Below are 18,330 nucleotides of genomic sequence, written 5' to 3'. Positions count from 1 at the left end.
TTGGAAAGTCGTGTCTTGTGACCTCTGACCTTGGCCAGGCCTGCTCTCGCTAACGTGGCTTCACTACGTGCAATCTGGGCCTCTGCTTTCGCTCACAGAAAAACGTGCTGGTAGCACGTACCCACCCCCTTTTCTTCTCTGCTCTCATCCTATACGATCAATCACTGAGCCTCACTGGCCACCCTGTCCTCTTCCCAAGGTGGGGTGGGGGGCGGAGAGATGGATCCCACTGAATCTCTCCTACTCCTTCCATTGGTGATTGGAGATTCAGTGGCGGCAGACTGGTGTTGGGAGAGAGTCTCCGGAGAGAGATAACGTGGGAATAAAGCAAGCCAACCCTGTGGCAGGTCTTCAACACCAGAGCTTGGTGGGACCTCAGTTCCAGGACCCAGGGGCTTTCCTTACATTTTCTTACTCATCTATTAGTGAGGTGACTGGATTATTAACTGGTGCCAGGGTTTGAATCAAAGAAGAGACTTCCCTAGCCCCTGTCCCCACAGGCCGGGTTAGGGTAATACCTGCTACTAAGAGCAGATTAAGGAAGGCCCCTTTGCCTTGTATAGTCCTTTTTCTGGTCTTTTCAACATTTGTTTGCATGCCTGAAGGTTTGTGTTCGCCAAAGGGTTGCCAGAACCTACGGGTAGAAGTGGCCCAGACCTTTCAGAGATCAGAAAGAAGCATCATTGTGGGTGATAAGAGTGGACACACATCTCTAGGAAGCTCATACCCATTTCCCTTGGAAGCGGAAAAAAGTAAATTCTATTAGCTCCAACCAACCAGGATTTTTCCTGTGCCAGACATCCTGCCATGAGGACATTTCAGACTGAGGACGCCCAGCATGTCACCCTTCTGTAGGAATGCAATGTTGGGCCTCCTTTCTTTCCTGATTTGTGCAGGAAGGAGCTTATTACCTTTGGGGAAGGATTCCTTTTGGTTAGAAAGAATTGAAAATAAGTAAAACCCTCTGGGAAAAGGTGAGTCTGCCCACACTCCATAGACTAGGACCAAGCAAAGAGATAAAGAAAGGTGAAAGCAGCCAAGCTAGTTCAAAGGCAGGCAGAGGACAGAGAGGGAAATCTTCAGGCATAGAAAATTGGAAACCCTTTGAGACAGCAAAGTCCCACTTGGATTTGGCCTATGGTTCAACAAGTTAAACAATTGCTTGTTCTGTGGGATGGAGTGTCAAAGACAGGCAGACGTCCTCATTGACTAGGAGGCTTGTGTTTGTCCAGCTTGAGACCTTTTCAATGACTGTTTGTCTTTCTAGGCCAAATTGAGGGTCAGGGCTCGGAGGATGGCCTCTGTTTAGCTGTGCCTGCCTGGAGCCTCCCCTCACAGAGGCAGAGGTCCCCAGGATGGTTTTATAAAATGGGCTTTAAAATTACCTAAGGCTTGGTAGTTCTAGCCACATGACCAATCTGAAAGGGAACATGTATTTTACAGGGTGTTTCTTTTGACTTTCTCAACTAAGATATGGTGAGAGCCAGGATCCAAGGATGAGAATTATGCCTGTTTTTTGTTTACTGTTTCTATTTTGTTCTTTTTCTAGTCTGGTTGAATATTATTCTATTACTAACTGGGGTGGGAGAAGTGGGAGAATCAATCAGTGATGATTCCAAAATTGGTTAGTGGTGTGTGTGTGTGTGTGTGTGTGTGTGTGTGTGTGTGTTGGGGGGGGCGGTCATATGGTCATATGAGGCTAAGGGATTCTGCATCACCAAAGGGCAAGAAAAGCTTTTCAAAGCTTCAGAAAAACTCTCTTTTACTCCAATCCTTACTTTTAACATGCTGACTTTCCCCTCTTTTTTATTTTGTTATAATTGTTTTATGTTTGAAAAATATTGTTTGTTTTGTTTAGCTTCCCAGTCGACGATCATCTCCTTAACCTGATTAAATCCCAGCCAATTCAACTCATTCAAGTCTAGTGGGACATTTCATAGTATAAATTCAACTGTGAGGTGTTTTGGTGTTTGTTTTTTTTTTTTTTAAATTTAGCATCCCTGGGAAAGAGGGTTTAATTCTGCTTGCAAAGTATAGCTACAAAGTGAGTTTCAGGTAAAAAAAAATGTACTTGAGAAATTATGATTTTTAAAACAAGGATGTGTTTTTGTAATAAATATGGACTGTTCCCAGCGGAGTCCTTATTATTAGCTACCAAATTTGAAAATAGTAAAAAAAAAAAACCAAAAAACAAACCCAAAACCCCCAACCAACTTGTAAGAAACTTTTTAAGCCAACATCTTCACTTGAACATTCAGGTGACAATTAAGCATCAAATTGTGAGCCTCATCACTATCTGTCCTTTTTTTTACTTCCCAAACAGGATCAAATTCAGAAAATGAGATACAAAACTTCCTTGGTGATGAGGAAAAAGTTACGGCTTTACCGAAATACTTTGAAAGACTCAAGTAAGTTAAAGTCTTCCTCTTTGAATATTGGTTTTCTGAAGTTTCATTTTTAGGTATATTTTTTTAAACTAAGGAGTTTTCTTTCAAATTTTACTTATGTTAGGTTGTGAGCATGGGGTATTTCTTGTCTTCAATGAAACTTGAAGCAACACCTTGGTGTTTGATGCATTTGCACACAAATCAGCAACACAACATCTCACCAGCAGCGGGCTAATCCCCCTCAATGCCTACTTCTCTGGACGTTCCAGAATTAATATTTGACTACTCTTTCATTGAAACAACCACCCCTGACCTTCTGCAGCACCACTGTCACATTATTCTATGACATATTCATCTTGAATTCATTTCCGGACGATTTGATTGGAATGAAGTTTGACATGTATTGGCTTCTATGAAAGGAACAGACTTTGATCTTGGTGATGGGGTTTACATGATATGCATCATCTTTACCAGGGACACCAGCCTTCTGCAATGTGGTGGTGACGATGTTCCCACAATGTGGTGTCTGAACAGGGAGTGACTGACAGCCACTCTGTCAGGAATACCTTCATTGTGAAGAATTTAATTTAATATTCCATTTAGAATAAGCATATGATTTAGGGTTGGGTGTTTTCCCTTCCAGGCGTCGAGTTTCCTTTATTTCAACTACACCACCAGCTGATGATTGTATCCAAAGAGGTTCCCTTGATGCTAGGCAAAGCATCCCTCTTAACAAAAGTTAAATGGGCAACTCAGGAAGTGTCTCTTCTATTATTTTGAGATGATTTGATGGCAGAAGTCTTTAGAGAGATGTGGTTATTATGTAAATTCAGTTGTTTTGATTCCTTAATGCTGTTCTGGAAGATCCTTTAGCAATATTTTTTAATCTTTTGTCAAAAGACATTTCCCAGAACCCTTGCTTGGAAATTAAATTCTAGCCAAGTGTATATTCTTCTGTACTGAGTTACATTAATAAAAATCATTAAAACCAAAATTTCATAGCAGAGAGAAGAATATTCTCCCTTATCTTCTAAATGCTGATAGATGTCATCTCCTTTATACAATTTAAGATAGGACATACAGGCTGCTGGGACTTAGGCTATTTCTTTTCATAAAACAATCTCCCATTGCAGAAATTTTGAAGTTAGTCTGTTAACAGTGTAGGAAGAGGTTTATCCCTTGGTTTTGGCTGGTCACCTGGTAAGCAAGGATTGGGCAAGAGAGTGAGATCAGATGCAACAACAGGTTCAGAAGGTTGTGCTTTGCTAGGTTCTGTGCGGGTGGCTCTCAGCTCCCGGGACCCTTCTCTGAGCAAACTTGCAACAGATCAGTTAGTATTGGTTAAAGAATCACAATGGAAAATAGCCTACCTATTTAACAAAAAGTCTCCCTCTATTGGCTTTTGGGTTTTTTTGTTTGGGGGAGCTGTGGGGTATATTGTTGGGCTTTTTTCCTTTCCAAAGGAGAAAGGGCAAACATTCTTCCATTTGAGCCAGTGACGTGAACAACTTTGACAAATCATAGGACCACTAAATATCTAAGGTGGATTAGACAGTCACTTTAGATTATGCTATTGCAGTGATCTGGCTGGCACAGGTGAAGGTAAGTAAGATTTGATCCTGTGCCCTGGTCTGAGATGCTATCTGAGCAGAGAGATGTGGCGGAGCTAAGGCAAGTAATATCATTTTGTCTTTGATAGTGAAATATACTTGATAGGCCCTCATGAGATCCTACAGTTGTTTTTGAGCTCTATCTGAGGTCTCTGAACAAGAGAGTGAAGTCCATGATGCCATAGGCCCCAGGTGTCATTGAGAATAGAATACTGCAGTCAGACTTTTAGTGTTGAGAAAACGTTCTTAAAAGAAAATTCTGTAAAACACTGAGGGCATAATGCGCCTGCCTAGTTGGAGAGGTCCTGAATCTTGGATCCTTGCTCCGTGGAAGGCCCCAAGGAGATTAAAATATGCCTGGCTGACACTGGTCACTTATCACCTATTGTTGGTTAACTGCACACTCTGGGTTTACTTTAGAGATAGACTTCAAAGATCCTTATGCAATCTCCAAAGTTTCCTGTCTATAAATACTAGGGGAAGAAGTGATTTTTTGTGTGGTAGTCCCTGAGGGAATCTTCTCCTGGGGAAATGCCTGGTCCAGTTGCTGTATTTAGCTAAGCAAGTTCTGAATCCTGTGGCTCCAAGGAGCTTTCAAGAGTCAGGCAACCTCTGTGACCTGGAGGTCTGCTGACCCCTAACTCTCAAGAAGCATCTACTCAGGATGGGTCCAGATGTTTCCAAGACTTCTAGAGAAGGCTGCATCTGGGAAAGCACTCCATGAGGCCAGACTATTGTCGGTGATTTTGGCTGAATCAGATGTGTCTGCCCTTCTGATGCTGGCACAAAAAGCCATGCACATGTTCAAAGCTTTTCAAGGGCAAAGTTAGTAGCAGAGAGTGTGTGGTGTACTAATCGTCTACATATATATATTAACTACTTCTTACCTGTGTAATGCATGCAGCCAGTTAAAATTTGATCCATTAACTTCAGTGGGGAAATAATATCTTCATTTTCAGTACCTTAAAATTGAAGTTAGGTTTTGAATTTGTTTTCCTGTTGTGAATGTGGGTAATGTGGGCAAAAAAAAATCCAGGAAAGTCAGGCCCTCACTAACTTCACCAGGCTTCAAAAGCGGTCACAGTGGTCACAGCGTAGAATGTCCTATAAGATGACATTCCCTTCCCCCTCTGTTCCCTACTATAATTCAAGCTCCTGATAGGTAAAGAGGGAGTCAAAGTCTGTGTGTTAAGAGATCAATTTTAGTGCAAATGAGAGCTTCACTCAAATGAAAGGGAATGATGTGTTTGAAAAAGATCCTAAACAGTGTTAGTTGCAGAGTATTTTGGTTTTAGAGAGAATACAGAAAATATTCTACCTGATGGACTACTACAGAAGTGCCCCTTACACTGAGACCCCAAAATGCCACAATGAGCAAAATTGGCTAGTCTTATTGTTGAGGGAGGGATAGGAGAAAGAGATAGGCAAGAAGAGCTCAGGGAGGAAGCTGGTCAGATTTGGGGTTGATTTTGCTTTACTTTTTGTTTAGTTTTCCATGGGTCCAATCCCTGATGGCACAGACAAGCGCATGGTTGAGCAGATACCTGCACTGGGGGTGCAGATGGGGGAAGGCTCTCTAGAAACCAGGCCCTAGGTCTCTTGGGGGGAAAAAAGGAAACAGAGCTAGAGGCTAGCAAACATGAAACTCTAAGAGGCAGAAACAACAACCCAAAAGGTGAGAAAGTTAGTGAGTGTGAAATCTAGGAAAGGAAAATGAAAGAGAGAAATTTCTGGTTTTGTGAGCACAAGGGAAGGGTTCTGGCTGACAATCACTCTCTTCAGCCTTTTATTTTGTTTTGTTTTTAATGCTAAGGCAGTATCTATTGGTGGCGTTGCTTAAGCTCTTCCGGCCTAAGGAACAGAAAGACCCGACTTGTCAGAAACGAAGGAAATAATTGTGGAAGTTAATCCCTCGCTGAACCGCTGCAGTAAAGAGAGCCCTAGCGGGGAACAATGCATTAAATGAAGAAAGTCTCAAAGAATCTGCCAACCATTATACATAAGTCAATTATTTTTAACATTTAAAAGAAGCCCTTATTGACTGACCAGGAAATATGTGAGAATAGTCCTTGGTTCTGGGAGTAGGTAAAAGGCAGCTTAATCAATTCCAATAAGAATTCCTTATAATCTGCTCAAACTTCTCGCAGGAGCTGATGGGGTAGTGGATCTTCTACTCCATACTTAAAACTACTTTTAAAAATCCGAGTCTTTCTCTAGGAACACTTGCAAGGAGTCCCGGGTATTTGGGCCAGCATTTTCAACTGCAGAGGGTTAAGACAGGCGTCTGGACCTGCAGCCCTTTAAAGCGCAGGACAGTGTAGCGGGGCCCCAGCCTGTCCACCACACAAAGACACTCCCCTGTTTATACCACACTTGGCTGGGTCAGAACTGAAGTTCCCTCCACTGCTCGCTCCACCCCCTCGGTGACTCCTGCATCCTGGAGAGCGAGGCCGCTCTGCATCTTGAAAGTCCTCTCTGAGCTTGGCCTGGGCAAAGTGTGTCAGCACGGCCCTGGAGGCTAGCGGGGAGGGAGGCAGACACTGGGTCCAGCAGCAACAAGTGGCCAAAGCTGAGTGTGGAAGTGTCCCCAGCTCCCTTCCCCGAAACTCCTCCTGGCAAGCAGGCAGAAGCGGAGGCCCTCAGACACGAGAGGACCTGCCCTGCCCTGGTGTGGGTCCTTTTTCTTTGTGAAGCCTCCTGGCCCTGAGAGGCAGGAGGGGGGGGGGGTCTCGGGGGGGTGTGTGTGTGTGTGTGTGTGTGTGTGTGTGTGTGGTAGGCTTAGAGACTTTGCAATGGTTGGAAGCCAGTTTTTTTTCTGGTTTGAGGTCACTTCTGCCCCAGATCAGGCCTGGAGTGTTGGGCTCTCACAGCTCTGAGTACCAGGCCGGCGTGGGGGGCCAGGGTGGTGGTGGAGATGGGCCAGTGAGGCTAAGAAAAGACTCAGAAGAATGAGGGAGTGACGGGAGGGAGTAGAGAGAAAAGGACCAAAGAGAGAAGACGAAGTGCAGCATCAGAGTTAGAAGAAAGAGGATAGAGAAAGAAACTCAGGATACTTGGAAAGAGAGGCACATTGGAGAAAAGGAGGAAATAAAAGGAGGTTCTAGGACCGCAAGCCTATTTGTCTCTGGGCCCCAGCCGCCTACATGGCAGCCGTCTTCTGCCCTGGCCCCCACGCTCTCGGTCGTCGTCTCTTCCCAGCCCCGGGGCCCCTCTGCGCAGCCAGCGGTCTCCCCCGCGAGCGCGGTGCTGGTCCCTCTGCGGCCTGGCTAGGAGGGATGTGACTCCCTGCGCCCCGCACCTCCCCGCCCCCTGAAGTCGTTGGGGACGCAGGCTCAGCTCGGCCTTGCTCACTTCCAGGAGCAGCCGGGCCAAGTGGACTTACCCAGCTTTGGGAATGGGGGCGCTGGAGGGAGAGGCGGGAGGGAGGGGCAGGGGGGGAGGGGAAAGGGAGAATGAATCGGTGCCCGGGTCAGGGTAAGAGCGCATGAGCCGTGGAAGCGTGAGATGTGTGTGTGTGTGTGTGTGTGTGTGTGTGTCTGCGTGCGGCAGGACCTGTCATCGCTGACGTGGGGCCCGGCTGCGGGCCAATGGGCGACTTCGGTGATTGTTCCTCTCTGCGGGGCCACAGCCAGGGCCCCGGAATCTCTTTTCACTCCCTCCCGCTCCCCGCTGCTGCCTCTGTAGTGTAAGGGATTTCACGTAGGCATTAAAAAATCGACAGAAGGCGGGGGAGGAAAGGCAAATCTCAAAACTTGAGGTGGGGGGAACCCCCCAACTTTGCAGAAGTTTTTTGTAGTCGAGCTTTGCCCTCCCCGCTGTCAGGTGACAGTGGCGTGAGCGGCCCGGCACCGGCAGCTCCGGGGAGCCGGAGCCAGAATGCAGCAGGCCGCCATCTCCCAGCAGAATCGGGAGCTGAAATTAGTATATATGGCCGGGGCGCTTAGGCACCACCACCACTTCCACCACCACCTCCACCCTCGCCACGTCCACCGTCTCCACTCCTTTGCAGGGCGCCAGGACGCTGAGCGCCCCGGGGAGTTGGCAGCGGAAGCGAGTCTGAGGGTCAGGGTCAGACTTCCCTGGAGTAGACCCCTCCGAGCGCCCCGCAGACCCAGCGCTGTGCACCCTACTGCCCTTTCCGCGTATCCCTCTGCCCCCATCCTCCGCTGCTCATGGGGCTGCACGGGACGCGGCGGCGGCGGAGGCCCTTAGCCACGCGCGGCCCACTGCGCTCCTTGCCTCCGCCACCTGCCTCCGGATCCCTGCGCTGAAGCCAGAGACCGCGGGGCGCCGCTGGGCCTGCCCCCCGGGGCCCAGGGAGAGCGCGCAGTCCACGCCACTCGTTCTCATGTGCGCTATTTGTCTCGACAACAGGTAGCAGCTCCGGACACCATGGCCCCCAGCTTGCAGCGGTCACCAGCCCCTCGGTGTTCCCTGGTCTCCACGAGCAGCCTCCCCGGGCCTCCCCCGGCAGTCCTTTGAATGGACTCCTCCATCTAGGGCTCCCTGGAGACATGTACGCTCGGCCTGAGCCCTTCACGCCCCGGTCCGCAGCCTCCAGCGACGCCCTGGTAGCTGCCGCCGCTCTGCATGGTTATGGTGGCATGAACCTGACCGTGAACCTCGCCGCACCCCACGGCCCTGGTGCCTTCTTCCGCTACATGCGCCAGCCCATCAAACAGGAGCTCATCTGCAAGTGGCTGACGTCCGACGGCCCCGGGTCCCCGCGTCTCTGCTCAAAAACTTTCAGCACCATGCACGAGCTGGTCACACATGTCACCGTGGAGCACGTCGGCGGCCCGGAGCAGGCCAACCACATCTGCTTCTGGGAGGAGTGTCCGCGCCAGGGCAAGCCGTTCAAAGCCAAATACAAACTTGTAAATCACATCCGTGTGCACACGGGCGAGAAACCCTTCCCTTGTCCTTTCCCGGGGTGTGGGAAGGTCTTTGCTAGATCAGAAAATCTCAAAATACACAAACGAACCCACACAGGTTAGTATTCTGTCTCGTGCGAAACCTCGCGGGAAGCAGGCATCCTCTTCCCGGCCCTTGGGGCTAGATCTTTCTAAATTCCAAACGGGGTGGGGATGTTTTGTTACTTGGCCTCAAGGCCGTAAAATATTAATTATGCGCTTCTATTCTTAGAGTCCTAGACGTTTCCAGAGGCTGGGAAGGGGGGGAAGGCAGTGGTGGGGTTTTAGTTTTCTGGGAGAGAAGATGGACATAATTGGGTTCTCATGAGTGCAAACATGTCCTCCTCTGTGCTCATGCTGCTTGATTTAAGGCATAAGAACATTATCACCTAACTTTCCACAGTCCTTTGGAATCACTTGCCGAGAATTCCTCTATCAGCTTTACCAGCTGACAGCCACCAGGACTGAGCAGTCATCAGCTACTTGGTGCCTTGTTTTGGAAGCAGATACCTTATACTGCACCTGACAAAAAACATAGGTTTTATCTGGACCTGTTTTGGAGCCTCCAGAGTCCGGTCCTTGGAATGTTTTGAGAAGCTCTCCTTTTTTGTCCTATCAGAGACCCAACGGGACCCATCCTCCTAAATTGTCATTTACCGAGCTGTTAAGTGAAATGGGGACATGTGTCAACCACATCTGTTACTTCTAGTTAGCAAAGAGACAAGGAGCTGTGTGCCAGAGCCCGCAAAGTTGAACTCCTCCGTCCAGAAGCGTTTCTCATTAATACCACTGAAAGGAGAACGTTTTCACACTTCCCAGAAGAGCCTGCGAAGTTCCATTTATTAGTGTAGTAGCCCAAACTTTTAGTTACATGTATTGATTTAGATGTCTCTGCTCTTCTAAATCAGAGATGCTGTGTCCTCTCTCCTCCTAAGTTTAAGAAGTCAACATCTCCCCTCCCTCACTTTGGGGGCGGAGCAGAAAGGCTTCTGGGGAGCTCAGAAAAGAAGTTCCAAATTGGTGCCCCCCTCTCCTCCACAACATCCTCCTGTCTTACTCACCTCCATTCTTGCTGGAAATATCAGCAATTGTTACAAAGAACAGCCTGAGGCTGGCAAAGGCCAGGGAAACAGATTGCTTACATCTTGTCTTTGCTCCAAACCCTGCTTGCTCAGGAAGCCATCGGGCCCAGACACTCAGACAAGCGGAGGCTCTCTGACCAAAATCTACACTGAGTTCTGTACTTTCCATCCGCAGCAGGTCTGGAAATACACGGTTTCCCCCCACCTCCCCGAGCCCCGCTCACTCCCCAGCCTCCCTGCACCTCTCCGGCAGCTGGAGGCCCCCAGAGTTTTGTCCCAATGGGGGAAAAGTTGGGACCATTCCTGATTCTGACTCTCGGGACTGACACTCCAGAAGTTGGGCCCCGTGACCGTGAATGAAGACCAACTCTGAGGAGAAGGAACTCATCCTTAATGACAGGGAGGTTTTTAAACAAACTTTTACTGCTCTTTACCGGCCCACTGTTTGAAGTCTGTGAAGCAGAAAATAGTTGAATTCTTAGTTCAATCAACCTACAGCAGAGAAACAAGTTCAGCGCTCCGGGGTTGGCTCAATTTTGCCTCTATTCGGGACAGAGTTCGAAGTGCGTCCTTTCCGCTGGAGATCCAGATTCATTAAGGAAAAGAAAAGGGGGGGGGTAATCTACAAAGCATTGGTGGCTCCAGAGTTTCCCACAAGCCCCTCCCGCATCGCCCTCCCCGCCCCCCGCCCGTGTAAAATGAGGGCGGAAAGGGAAAACAACAACAAACCCCACAACTCCAACAAAATGTTTCTCAAAAGGCAATAGACCTCGTTACAAATTATTCATGAAGACAGTTCTCGATTCAACAGGAAAATAATTGCCTTTTCAAATATTAATGACGTTTCATTTCCTCGAGTCTCGGAAGAGGTGAACAGGAGCTGTTTTCTTAGGAGTTGGGATTCTCCAAGATGCGAATCTCGGCTTGGGCTTCTGGGGCGGCTGTGCCAGGCCGCGCCGATAGGTTTCACTTGGCGCCAGCCGCTGCGAGCCTGGAACAATGGTGCCGCCGCGGCCCGGCCGCGGGCAGCCTGTGCGCTCTGCTCCGACCCCGCGCCTGGCGCGCCGCGGGACTCCGCGGCCGGAGCTCGCCCTACCTTCGGGGAGGCGGACGGAGAGGCAGGCTTAGGAAGCCGAGGAACCGGAAGCGCCCAGACAATCTGGTCCAGCCACAAGTGAGAGAAAATGGCGCTGGCCAGGCTGTCCTGACGCTTCAGAACTTTGTCGGATGGGCCAGGCGCAAGGACTGGAGAGGAGGCCTCTTCTGGCCACCGAACCAAAGGGAGGAGACACTCGGCCTTTCCCAGGCGCAGCCCAGGGGCCCAGGCCGCCCCGGGAGTGCTGCAGGGACCAGATCAAACGCGGCCTCTCCACTTCCACCTTCCCACCCAGGGGCCGTGCCGGGTCGCGGGGGGCGGGGTGTGGAGGCGGGGTGCGACTGATTGCCGGGTGGGGTAGAGAGAGGGAGAGACCAGGGCGCCTCCTGCAGCTCAGCAGAGGCCCGAGCGCGCAGGGGCGCAGCCTCACCTGGCCCTCCAGAAACCTGGGGGATTCCAGGCTACCCGTGCCTCCTCAACGCCCTGTTTTTTTGTTTGTTTGTTTGGCCTTTGCTCCTCGGCTGGAGCGAAATCTTTGTTTCATTTTTATGTCTAACGCGAGAGGCTCTAAAAATGGGATTAGAAGGTAGCGGATCTTTTTTTTTTTTAATGAAGGATGTAAACTTAAAATTCCGTTCCTCTCGTCGTGTTAGCAAAACTCTGCTTTCTGAATGGAATAATATTTTTGTGCGTTCAGAAAGAAAAGTAGAGAGAGGGAAAGTTTTTATTTTGCAGATGCTGGCAGAGGCAAGGGGGGAGGGGACGAAGGGCAGACAGGAACACTGATTTATTCTGCATCTTCCTCCTGCTGAGAAATGGCGGATGCCACTGTCTTAAGAAGGCTCAGTGTACCAACAAAACTCTTGTAGAGGGAGGATGCTGAGTCTGATGGTGCCGCAGCCCGGGGCTCACACCAGCCTATCCGCATGGAGGCGCGGGGTGCGCGCAAAGCTCCGGTTCAGTCCCAGCCTCAGCGGAGCTCCAGACCAGGAGCTTTGTTTGACCACCAGAGTACAAACTTGGCCACAGAGCGCCAGACTCCCTCCCCTGTAAAAGGCGAGAAAAGAGACCACGGAAGCCATAAGACCCAACTCGGGCATCTCTTCCTCCCACTCAGCCCCTTTAGTTGTTTCCCTGGTCTGTGGCGCCAGGCGACATTAATTTGTTTAAAGCTTACAAGACACCTCCCCCCCTTTCTTGGAAAACGTGAAAGTCCTCCAGGAATCTGGGTTTCCCAGTTCCAGGGTCCTTTCCTTCTCCCCACGCCGGCGAACAGTGCCGTCCGCCAGCGTCTCCAGGTGGCGTGGTCCTCTGCGGACTGGTCCACCCGAGTCGGCACTCCAGCCTCATCTGGCCTTGACCGGCTTCGCGACCACGGGCCTGCGCCCCTCGCTGGCGGCCCGGAACCGGCTGGATTGCCCACTCGCCCTCCGATCTGTATAGCCGGATGTGACCGATGCCCACGCGCTTATCCCGTAGCCGCTGCGCGCAAGGGCGCGGTTGCAGGAGAGTCCTGCTCTGCTGAGGCACCCAGAGAGGTCGCCCCTTGGCTCGGGTCTTCGAGTCGGGAGAACCAGGGTGGAGTGAGGGAGGGCGGCTGGGCCGCCTCTAGCCTCGCCTCGCGTAGTCCGCTAAGGCAGTGTGGTAAAATACTGCGGTTGCGGTTGTGGGGTGGGGGGATGGGGGGAGATCCTGGACGATTTAAGCAAGATTTTAAGAATGCTGTTAAATGTCCTCAGGGGGTAGGAGGAAAGGGGAGGAGGCTCCGTTTCCTGTAAAAATCTTCTGTGAAGTGAATCATTGCTCAGAATACCTTTCCCTACAGCATGAATCCACATTACGCACACGCTATGTGCATCGGCTGCACATCCTGAAATTTATTCCACCGTCTTGGCATTTGCACAAAACCCAGTAAAGTGGCAATTTGGGCTGGGACGCGGCATGTGCTGGGGGCGAGAGGGGGATGCGTGTGGCCGGCGACGTCAGGGAAGAGGAGGCTTAGCTATGTGGCCTAGCAATTTTAAATCCAACAGATGCATGCTCCTAGGGCAACTCTATTCTCTGGACAGAGGTGCTTCTGGCTAGGGGGAATTGAGAGAAAATAGCCCGGGAGAATCAGGTTTTTCAAAGTTGGCAATACAACTAAAATGGAGTCAGTCTTGCTCCTCCTCCATACCCTCCCCTAGACACAGTCGGGAGAGTCGGAGGGGAGAGGGTGTGGGGCGGGAGGTCGCGCTGTGCGCCGGGAAGGAGGTGCACAGCCTGAGGTGCGCTGCAAAAAGGGTTTCTAACTTAAGGGGGGAAATTATGGTTCTATTTTAGAAAGTGAGAGAGGAAATGAGAGTATCGTGGCACAGGCTGGACTGGTGCTCGGCCCACGCGCGCTAATGTCTCTGCGTTGTCTCCGCCAGGGGAGAAGCCCTTCAGGTGCGAGTTCGAGGGCTGTGAGCGGCGCTTTGCCAACAGCAGCGATCGTAAGAAGCATTCGCACGTGCACACGAGCGACAAGCCCTACACGTGCAAGGTGCGCGGCTGTGACAAGTGCTACACCCACCCCAGCTCGCTCCGCAAGCACATGAAAGTGCACGGGCGCTCGCCGCCGCCCAGCTCCGCCTACGACCTGGCCACTCCGGCCGCCCTGGCGCCTCCTTCCTCCGACTGCGGCCGCGAGCCCCCAGTGGCCTCCTCCGCGGCGGCGGTGGCGGCGCGTGGCGCGGACCTGAGCGAATGGTACGTGTGTCAGGGCGCGCGGGCCTCGCCACCACCGCCGCCCCAGCCGCTCCCCCCAAGTCCTGAGCCACCACCTAGGCCTGCTGCAGAGGCAACCTTCAGGCTTCTGGCTGCAGCCCTGGCCACTGCTCGGTGTTGTTGATCCTTGAGGGCGAGGGAGAGAGAAAGGAAGGAAGGATAAAAGGCAGGGAGGGAAGGATGCAGGACACAGGGGTAAATGTTTGATAAAGCTCTCTAAATGCACTGACAATATCTATTACAGTATAAACCTGGTCCATACATTTACTCTACAATCACATCCTTTCAAATCCACAGTGCAAGCACACCAGATCACAGCTGCCTGTGTAGCGAGAAACCAATGTCAGGGGTAAAGAGAGGAGAGCAAGAGACACTGAAAAAAGTATTCGGAGAATTAATGCACAATCCTGACAATGGCTGGCGGCAAAAGGCAGGTCACAAAATTTGTCGTGGTTCAGAAAATGGGGAGTGTTTTCCTTAAAGCTTGGCTCACTGTAAGCCCCATCCCCACACAGCTCCAGTGCAGTCCGTTCCACCAGTCATCCCTCTCTCGTGGAAATTCTCAGCCAAGGAGGTGGCAGAAGAAATGTCAAAGCCATTTTCTTCCCCCCTGTTTCCTTCCTCCGTCCCTCCACCCCCGGTTTCCATTCCTACCCCCCAACCTGGCTCTGAGATGAAAATAGATTAGAACTAGACCCCAAATATTCCCTGTAAGTACTTCTGGAATAGGACCCAGGGTTTCAGCCCTCCCTCCCTCTCAGGCCCTACGCTCTCCAGAGGCAAATCGGGCCTCAGCACCTCTAGTCGCCTGTCCGCCTATCGGGCCTGAAGGCACCACACACATTATAAACAAAGGCCAAGGAAGAGGCCACCACAAGTAAATATAAAGAAAGTAAGAGAGAGAGGAACTTCAGGGTTCAGTGCCGCGAGTCGTCTTTCAACACATCACTCCCTTTGCTGCCTCTTCCAGCCTTGTTGCTGCCTGTGGAATCTCCCGGGGACCTGGGCCTGGGCCGGGAAGGGAAAGCCGCCCAATGACGTCACTGCCTGACAGTCCCGCTAGCTGGAGGGACTGGTCAAGGCGACAGAGTCTGACTGAATCTCATTAAGTTTGTGAGGATCTTTGTCAAATTACTCAGTCTTGGTCCTAAATTTAAAAGAGGAATGGTATAGGAGGAATGAACTGGAGTAATAAATGTTGTCAAAGCAAACTCCCAATAGTTCTACACTGTGTATGTGTATGATATGCTGGGGACCAATGCTGCAGAAAAAGAACCAGATGTTGGGGTCTGTGGAAAGGCATTTGCAGTTGTTGGTAGGTTGAGAGGGACAGGTATAATCAGGGCCTCTTTCCCAGCTAGACCCTCTCTGCAGAGAAACAAGTACTGCGACAGGATTCTAGCTGAAATGTGAGGAAAGAAAATTAAAAACAAGCAAACAAACAAAAACTCTGGCAGACCTACCCTAGTTCCCTAACAATTCGGAATAAAATTGGAGAGAGATATTCCCACCTGGGAGGAGCCCTCCCCTTCCCGCAATGAGCTCAGTTTTTAAAGCTAAGCCCAGCAAAGGACTCCAGTCCTGACACACTGTCGATTTTTCTCTCTTGCTCTTCCCATTTCAGACACCCTTGGATAATTCTCACTGCACATCTTCCGTCCGCACTAACTGCAGTGGAACTCTTCCATTATCCCGGATATAAAACCCAGGATCTTGCCAATGGTTCCTTCCTTAGTGAACCCTGACTTTAGAAGGGAGACTACCCCTCCTTCCTCCATGACATTAACGCCCAGAGGCCGCCAGGCTCACCATAGGCGGCCAGTGTCCAACAACCGGTTCCCTACAACTCCCTCCTCTCGCCAAGGTGCAGAGGGTAGCTGGGGAAAACTTGTTCCTTCTGCTGAGATTCCAAAAAGTTTTCCCCTTTCTTTCTCCTCTGTCTCTAGGCCTCCCGTTTTGCCTTCCACCCCCTTTCCAAAATAATGAAATAAAATAAAAATGTTTGGTCGGTCACTAATCGCCTTTAATTTTTCATTTGCTTGTTACAGATGTCCACCGCGTTGCTCGCAAGGTAATCTCGCCCGGCGCAGCTGAGTGCTCGCATCTCGCGCCTGCAACATCAAAGGGCCCGCTCACAAAGCAGTGTTTCTTCGCCACGGTGCATCTTCACGGTAAGTTAGAATTTCTATGGCAATGGGCAAGTCGCACTGAAATCCTGAAAGGCCGAGCCTGGAGCCCGTCCAGGCTTTTCATTAAGGACATAATATTTACGTCTAACAGGCCTTTTTTCTTGTGTATACAAGTATATATTTTTGTTTGACGCGGACTAAATCATTTTCATTTAATTTCCGGTAAACAAAACCCACGCGAATGGGCACTTGTTCCCGATCATAATAAAAATGGATAATAATGTGAGGGAAGAAAAGGGCCGCTTGAATCACCGCTCAGCCCCCTTTGTTTCTGCTTTCTGCGGTGATCAGAGGGCGCATTTGGGTTTGATGGCGAGTTTCTAAAGGCGAGGAAATGGTTTGTAACAGGGGAAAGAAAAGGAGAAAGGTCTAATCAAGCTCGGGTTGTTCAAAGAGTCGGGTTTTGGGGTTGAAAGTGTGAGTTTGACGGTGCATCAGCATGCCGCGTTAGGCTCGCCATGGAAATGCGCGCGGGGAGCGAGGCTTCAAAGGCGGCACACTTCGCCGCAGACACTCTATTAAGATACATTTGCGCTGACCTTTGCTTTCACGCCATTTAATACTGTCACTGCGCTCTCCAGTATATACTTCCTCCCAAAGACCTGCCTCGCCACGTTTAGGGGTTCACTTTGAGCCCAGATGTGGGGAGCTTTGGCACCCGGGATGCTTTCAGAAAAGGGTGGAACCGGACTCTGCCCATCTTGACTATGCCCCAAAGAGGCTCCAGGGTCCGGAGTAACCGACTTTAGAGAAACTTCAGAAGCTTAACAAACGAGCGACTCTAGCTTGGCTTGGTGCAAAGCATCCCTCAGAATCCTGATCGAGGCAGAGACCAGAGTTTGAAGGGGATTTGAGGGAAGGGAGCCACCATGGAGGAGTCTGAAGGGTTCAGCCGTTCCATGCAGATAGTTCGCGCTGGAGCCTCACACAGCCTGTTCCGTTTCTTCACCCCACAAGCCTCTTGAGGTTCCCAAACTAGTTTCCTCAAGACTGTGTGAGACCCTTCAAGCCTGGGCTGGCCCTGGGCACAAATTCAAGAGCCCAAGGCCAAGAGGATGCGGAACATGGCAGGAAAGTTAGAAGTCCATGTTCCCTTAATTGTCTTGTTGTTTATTTTATCCAAGTACCCCAGTGAATAGGGGAAAAATAAACATGGTGGAAAAAAAAATCAAACAGTGGAGTCTTCTTTAGTGCCAGTCCTTGTGGTTGAATAAAAAGGATGGTCCGCTTTCCATTGAACTGAGAAATCTTTGAAGTGGGAGTTATTATCTGAGACATTCCTGCTTGTCGTCCTAACAACGCTGATGAAATGTAAAAGGTTCTTTGTCAACGATTTGTTCTCCTCTCTGTCAAACTCTCCCTGCCCCGTTAGTTTCAAACCGTTTCTAAAGAGATAAAAATCAAACTTCTTTAAAACACACACACACACACACACACACTCAGATGCATTGCATACTAATATAACTTTGAGGCTAAGACTTTCTAAGGGAAAAACACAAGGACATCAAGGCCAGGACCTGGTGATGTGTGCAGATGTTGGCGGGTCCTTTGCAGAAGCTGTGGGACACGGGAAGAGACTACGGAGAGGATGAAGGCAGAGGAGATGGACTTCACACCCAGGCTTGTGTATCTGCCTCTCTCTGCTAAGACTTTCAACAAGTTTAGGATGGGTCATCTGGATGAGGTTCCTTGAGGCCCTGACAATAGTCCAATATTTTTACCCAGGAACCTAGGAGCCTAAAGCTGCAGTCAAGCAACTGCTAAAATTTCCTGTTCTTCCAAATGCAACCTCTGCTAAAAATAGACCTACTGTGTGTTCCTCCCACTAGCTAAAATCAGTGAGTTCTTTCTGCTGTTGATAGAGAGGAGAGTGGATTGTAGAAGAGGGTCGTTTTGAAAATGTCCTGTTTCCTTCAAAACCTTGGCAACTGGAGTTCAGAATATCTGGAGTCTGTGATAGTTACCCTAATGTGCATGCACCTCCCTACACATGTGCAGTTTTTAGTTTCATATCATGCCTAGGAAAGAAACTTTTATCCTGCCCAGCTTTCCTCAAATCTCCCGTTGTGGTTTTAAAAATGGTTTCTAAAATCCCCACCCTGTGTGTGCTGACTAAATGATTTGTAAAGAAGTTTCCCCAAGCTGTAACCCATGCTGTTATTATAGTTGCTGCAAAATGTTGTCTCTTATATTGATTTTTATTTGTTTACTGGAGGTCTCCACATGTTTGTTTATATCACTAATTTATGGGGGAAATGTGATGATCACAATGAATGTAAATTATCCAGACAGGCAAAGGTTTTGT

General features: G+C 49.8%; 1 protein-coding gene across 1 annotated transcript; it reads left to right on the top strand.

Moving 5' to 3' along the window:
• Nucleotides 1-642: 642 nt before the first annotated feature.
• On the top strand, nt 643-17,177 carry ZIC4 (Zic family member 4). The gene is given in 6 exon segments (XM_006895556.1): nt 643-952; nt 954-974; nt 2,324-2,408; nt 8,372-8,989; nt 13,500-13,818; nt 15,885-17,177. Coding segments are annotated over 6 exon segments (1,158 nt in total). The 5' UTR covers nt 643-838; the 3' UTR covers nt 15,886-17,177.
• Nucleotides 17,178-18,330: the final 1,153 nt, after the last annotated feature.

Source organism: Elephantulus edwardii, unplaced genomic scaffold (genome assembly GCF_000299155.1).
Source record: "Elephantulus edwardii isolate Elephantulus edwardi_28Jun2011 unplaced genomic scaffold, EleEdw1.0 scaffold00169, whole genome shotgun sequence".
NCBI lineage: Eukaryota > Metazoa > Chordata > Mammalia > Macroscelidea > Macroscelididae > Elephantulus > Elephantulus edwardii.
The sequence above is the reverse complement of the archived record's forward strand: the minus strand, read 5'-3'. Positions and strand labels throughout refer to the sequence as shown.